The sequence below is a fragment of the Sander vitreus genome, chromosome 13, assembly GCF_031162955.1.
Source record: "Sander vitreus isolate 19-12246 chromosome 13, sanVit1, whole genome shotgun sequence".
Lineage (NCBI taxonomy): Eukaryota > Metazoa > Chordata > Actinopteri > Perciformes > Percidae > Sander > Sander vitreus.
Window position 1 is genome coordinate 16,400,669 of NC_135867.1, and position 6,009 is coordinate 16,406,677.

At 39.7% G+C, this 6,009-nt stretch overlaps 1 protein-coding gene across 1 annotated transcript; it reads left to right on the top strand.

Moving 5' to 3' along the window:
- Positions 1 to 1,662: 1,662 nt before the first annotated feature.
- layna (layilin a) lies at positions 1,663 to 5,302 on the top strand. The gene is made up of 8 exons (XM_078266611.1): positions 1,663 to 1,738; positions 1,862 to 1,882; positions 2,086 to 2,383; positions 3,244 to 3,401; positions 3,481 to 3,525; positions 3,647 to 3,709; positions 3,851 to 3,947; positions 4,521 to 5,302. Exons 1-8 carry the CDS (start codon positions 1,663 to 1,665, stop codon positions 5,230 to 5,232), a joined length of 1,470 nt encoding a protein of 489 aa, XP_078122737.1. The 3' UTR covers positions 5,233 to 5,302.
- Positions 5,303 to 6,009: the final 707 nt, after the last annotated feature.

Sequence of the window (6,009 nt, forward strand, 5' to 3'; positions counted from 1 at the left end):
AATTTAAACAAACCCTTTGACTGAAATAAATCTGTTACACCTAAACTGATTAGCAGTGTTTGGATAGAGCAGCATGCATTCATACAGTATATCCAGGGCAGCCTCACTTCTCCCAACCCCCCACTCCCTATTCTCTCTCTCTCTCTCCCCCTCTAGCACACACAGCATATTCATGATGAAGCAGTCTGCTGTTTAAACTCTGGCTGATCTGTCTCTCTGCAAGCCCTAAATCAACCTTATGGGCCATTTTAGAAATGACTACCATTAAGAACTGCATACATACACTTTTCCCCCCTTTTTTCTCACATGCATCTATGGCTTCTTCTGATCCTAATGCTTGAATATGAAATGATATAGCAGGCAATATTTTGATGGAAATCTCCCTTGTTACTAACTTGTACTGTCAAAAATGTATCCGAATAATTTGATGTATCCGAGCTGAGTTTCTAAAATTGAACAAAGTCTATTTTCTTCTGTGTGAATTCTTATTTAACAATCCTAACAATAAATAAATATTACAATTTGGGGAATATGCTTATCGGCTTTCTTACCAAGAGTTGGTGCGAAGATTTACACTACTGTTTGTACAAAAATTAAACTTCTGCCAGCGGCTGGCTAACTTAGCTTAGCATAAGACTTAAAACAGCAAGCCTGGCATCTATTTGACACATTTGTCCTTTGCATATGCAATTTAACAACTTCATTTTAGACCTATTAGACATTTAAAGGTCCTGAAAACCTTTTTTTTTTTAATCCATCAGCCTATTCATAATAATGGAGTCCTACATGAACACAGCATTTCTTTGTCAAAGACACATCGACAGATTGGATTTGTGTTTTTGTCTGCGCTCTTTTCACTGGTTGAAGTGGGCAGGTCTCGGTTGCAAAAAGGTGAGGCCATGTTTTTCCATGCACCAATTACAATTTAGCAGCATCTAAATCAAAAAGTGATGGCAGTCTGAACTTTAATTGTAATTGTTTTAAATATTTTATGTTGCAGAGAAATATTTAAGATTTGAGACCAAGAGGCTTTAATAATAAAGGAAAGAAAAATGATTGTCCCTTCTCTTGGAAATGTCAGCCGTGTTGCAATCTCTCCTTCTTTGTACTGAAATGGAAATAAATAAGGGAAGAACACCACAATATACCTTGAAGACGGAACCTGATAGAAATATTTTAAAATAACCCTGATCGAGTTAGAGCAGATCATTTTCATTTAACACTTTTGTAATAATACCCAGAGCTTAAGTAATAAAGGAAGGAGCGAAATCTGCCTCTTGTCAGCTTTTAAGATGAGAAGCACTTGCATGATTAGATGTCTTGGGATCGATGCAGCCTCTTCTCCCAATCATTAAGACTGCTCTTAACAGATTACAGCCCCCTCCCAAACACACATAGTTTTTTTCTCTTCCTGCTCCTCCTTCTGTCTCACATAGGCTACTCTTTCTTTCAGCAGATAGAACAGAATACTTCCTCTTTAGCACTTCTTTAGCTTATTTTATCCTTTTTAGGGCAATTTCTTTACACCCTAAGCAACATATCACATCTTAAGGTTCAGGTAGATTTTCTTCACCTGAGCTCCACTGATGACCAGATGAGCAGACATCGGAATGAAAAAGACTGAACCAAAATATAAGTGGTGCTGGTGAATAGCTGACAAAGATGGACCTGCTAACAATCTTCTGTCACCTCCTGCTTTTATGTTTTGATCCATCTGCAGCTGCAAGCCTCATTACAGGTAAGCTGCACAAAGAAAACACAACACAGCTCAAACATGAACTCTTGACTTATTTGTGGATCTATCTTTGGTTTCCTCATGGCCTGCCTTCCTGACTTTATGCTGGATCTTTGGCTCTTGAAGCGGACATATTTGAAGCCAGAGGTAGGCAACACACTCCTCTTCAAATTTAAAATGTTACAGTATAAAAGGCTTCCACATCTAATTTATGTAATTTGTAGGTCTTTTCATGTGTGTGCTCAAACTTAGACTACTTAGCCGATGATTGTGATATTTGAGTAAACGTGAAGAAAATTCAGTGCACATGTAATCAGGTATGTGTGTGTGTGTGTGGGGGGGGGGTGCAGGTCAACGTGTGTGCAAGGCAGGAAAAGGGAGGCCATGTTACAAGCTGGCCTATTTCTCCGAGCTCCGGCGAAGGCTCAACTTCGTAGAGGCAGAGCTTGCATGCAGACGGGACGGAGGGCAGCTGCTGAGCGTGGAGTCGGCTTCTGAGCAGAAGATCATAGAGCAGCTCATCACAGAGCTCCGCCCAACTGATGGAGACTTCTGGATCGGTCTCCGCCGTAACCATGGCGATGAGGAGAGCAGCTTGGACTGCCGCTTTCAGTACTACTGGCTGGACGGCAGCAAGTCCACATTTAGGTTGGTGGGAGGTATCTAGATTCTAGGATTAGGTTTAGATTTTAGAAGTGAAATATCAAATGTTCTAAATTTTCACTGCTGATTGTGTGTTGTAGAAAGGTGTTTCCCCTTCGAAAATACAAATGTTTAATAGCCAACTAGAGCTGATATGGTACCTGAAGTTCAGTACCAAAATAAAATATGAAAGGAAATATGGTAGGCTATGAAAATAGAAAAAAAATGTTTTTCATTGGTAAAAACAATGAGGCCCATAACTATATTGATTTTCAGAGTTTGAAAAATCTGATTATACATCCACTGACTGTCTTTTTTCTGTTTTTTTTCAACAAACATTTATGATAAATATCCCTTCATTTTTTAACATATTTTTGCATTTCTGTAGGTCTACTGCAATTTCTTACCACTTGTATATTATAGGACTTATATGTACAACAGATATATCTGCAATAGGCTAATATAGGCTGATGTGCCAGGCTGGCCGATTTATCGGACTACCTCTAATGTTGTAGCATCTGTAACTCTTCCTAAATAAAACATTCTAAAACTAGCAATTTTTAAAAATATAATTAGGAACTATAAGTTTAAAGAATAACTTAATACAATTATCTGATGAGACATGCAATGCCAGCTTTCAGTACTCAACAACTTCCGATACTTGATGCAACAGACACTTTTCAGGCAGTACCAAAAAAGCATTGGTGTTTGAAACCCAGTAATGGTCTCGTCAGCTTTTTTTTGAAACCTTTATCCAATGACTTTTTTATACTGTACATGGGAATGTAAGTTTTGTAAATACATCTGTTAGGGCAGCTTTGAGAAAAAGTGATTTTGTACAGTTGCTTTGTGTGTGTTTGTTGTAGGAACTGGCATTGGGATGAGCCATCATGCGGCTACGAGGTGTGTGTGGTAATGTATCACCAACCGTCCGCTTCGGCCGGTCTGGAGGCGGGATATATGTTCCAGTGGAATGACGATAATTGTGATACCAAGAACAACTTCATCTGCAAATACACTGCAGGTACCGCTGACAGTATTTCAACATTATTTTACTTTGAAAATACTTGAACATTTCTGACTGTGATTCATTTTCTCCACAGAGAAGCCACTGGACCCTTCCCCTTCTCCCAACTCCACTCAAACAAGTAAATGTGCTCTGTATGATTGTTAAAAAAAGTCACAACATATGATTTAGCAGACATGTTGGATAGCCTACTTTGAAAGTAAGTATGGTCAACAGTGGTGTATATATGCTTCTCATTACAGATGTGTTCCCTTCATCTGTGCTGCCATGGAATCCAAGTGACCATAACCAGGGCAGCAGTACAGGTTGACTGACCCAAGATTCATATTAATACACCTTTTTCTGCAAAAAATAAGAGTATACACTCATCACTCTGATGCGTTTTAATCAACCGCCAACATTACAGTCACTGAATCTGTATCTGTTTATCTTTTTTTATCTTTTAGCTCTGAATTTGGTTTACGTCATCATTCCCACGATTCCCCTGATACTGCTGTTACTGACAGTGATTGGAGTCTGCTGCTTCAAACTGCTTTTCAGACGGTGAGGATCCTAAACAAATGCAAATACTCAATACTTTGATTGAATTGTAATTCAAACTTGAATATGGTCATAACTGAGGAGATTGTCTTCTCCAAGGCAAAGGGTAAGGGTAAGAGGTGAAAAATATGTTTTACAAATATCCTGAATAAAATCATTTTTCTAAACCCCAGATCACCATTTGATAGGACTATTTTAGCTACAGCCACCAAGAACCAACATTATGTTTATTTTTATAACATTATTATTATAATATTTCCAAAATACAGTTGTCAAAATGAATACGCTAACATTTTGTGATAATGTTCATTCCATATAAAACCCACATTATAACAGCGTGTCATAAAAATTGTAAACTTAAAGGATCAGTTTGGTGGTATTCTATATTTACTGTATTCTATCCGTCTAGAAGGATCAGTTCACTGACTCAAAAACTATTGTCAAGCTAAAGGAAACTGTTGTATCTAGTAGCCTACATCCTCCACACCTTGTACACCGTATAGTCTGGATCAGGTTTCATGTTATGTTCATGTTTGAGGTGACTTGTTAGTTATGCTTCTCTTCTGTGTGAGACAGAAGGAGGAAACCGCAGAAATCAGAAATATGCCAGACAGACCGGGGCCTCTGCCCCAGCCCGGCTCCAACTGACGTCTACAACGTCATTCGCTCCCAGAAGGAGGATGACCTGGTTTCAGCTCGCCCACACACCAAAAACACCTCCTTTTTATGCTCCTCCCCTGACACCCCGACAGGTGACTACGACAACCTGGGGGGTCGGGACACAGAGAGCGGCTTTGTGACGCTTGCCAGCACAGAGAGCTGCTTCCTCAACTTTGAGCTCAATGACCTCAGCCTTGGGCGTCGTGCCACCCGTGACTTCTATGACACCAGCTTGGGCCGTCCAGGAAAAAGGGACTTGAATGACAGAAGTCTGGGCTCCATTGGGCACAGAGAGTTTTATGACAGGAGTCTAGGTCGTCGTACGACAAAGAGTGAGCATTACGGCAGCAGTGTGTATGCTGATCGTGGATTGTATGATGGCAGTACCAGAGGAGGGAGTGACCTCTATGATGCCAAACTGAGGCCTGGAAGTCACACAGTAAAGGCTGACCTCTATCAGACATACATCACCAACGGCAAGGAAGACACTTACCAAACCAGCCTTGGAACCTATGGAAACCGAAAATCCTACCAAGCAAATCTGGATTGCTACAGAAATGGCCTGAATCTTGATGTCGGAAAGAGATACTTCAATGAACAAGAATGGATCAACAGAGAAAACTACTGATCCTCTGAAAAGCTCCTTCATTGTTTGTACAGCAGTGTATGTGTGATTGTAAAAACAGTGCACGTACAGTACCCAGTTGTAATTGTTAGTAGGCTATGTTTCTAAAGCCATTCATGGGATATAAATCAGGTAAGGACTTGCTGAAATCATATTTTGTCGCTGACCCCACAATTCAACCTGTAGCCCGTTGATAGACTAGACCAGTGTGCCAATTAGTTGTGGTACTCAAACACAGATTTGTTTATGAATATTAACTTAGAATTAAATGATCATCTTACCCAAATCACAGAAAACCATTTTCTCACTTATCTGTAATCACGTCTAGCCATGCAGGTAGTTTGGGTTTGATTTGTTTACATTTTGTGACATCTGTCCCTGAGATTTCTGACTCCACCCCAATTTAATGGAGTAGAAAGAACTTTTGTTTGTGGTGTTCACTGCATTGGATAAATACATTTAAATAATTAAATAGCATCATCTTTTCAAAAACAGTGCCCATGTTACTCTGAATAATCCTCACACCTACATCTTTCACTGTTCTACTGTAGTGCTATGAGCAAAGTCCATTCACCTTTACTATATAAGGGTGGCGAACCGAGACTTAAAAGTCGTCTTGAGATTGTTTACAGGTTAGGGAGTGCTACCACCTATGTGAATAAAAAGTTGTTCAAAGCCTTTTGTGGCTCCAGAGGGCGCTGCGTGAAGTCTTATAAATTGCCTTAAATTATGTCTCTTAATTCAGTATCGGTTGGTGCTGAAGACCGCAAGTTTGAAAAT

Coding starts and splice junctions, on each gene's coding strand:
- layna (XM_078266611.1), top strand. CDS start 1,663: ATGGACCTGCTAACAATCTTCTGTCACCTCCTGCTTTTATGTTTTGAT. Junction 1,739..1,861: donor AGCTGCAAGCCTCATTACAG/GTAAGCTGCACA, acceptor TGGCTCTTGAAG/CGGACATATTTGAAGCCAGA. Junction 3,948..4,520: donor TTCAAACTGCTTTTCAGACG/GTGAGGATCCTA, acceptor TGTGTGAGACAG/AAGGAGGAAACCGCAGAAAT.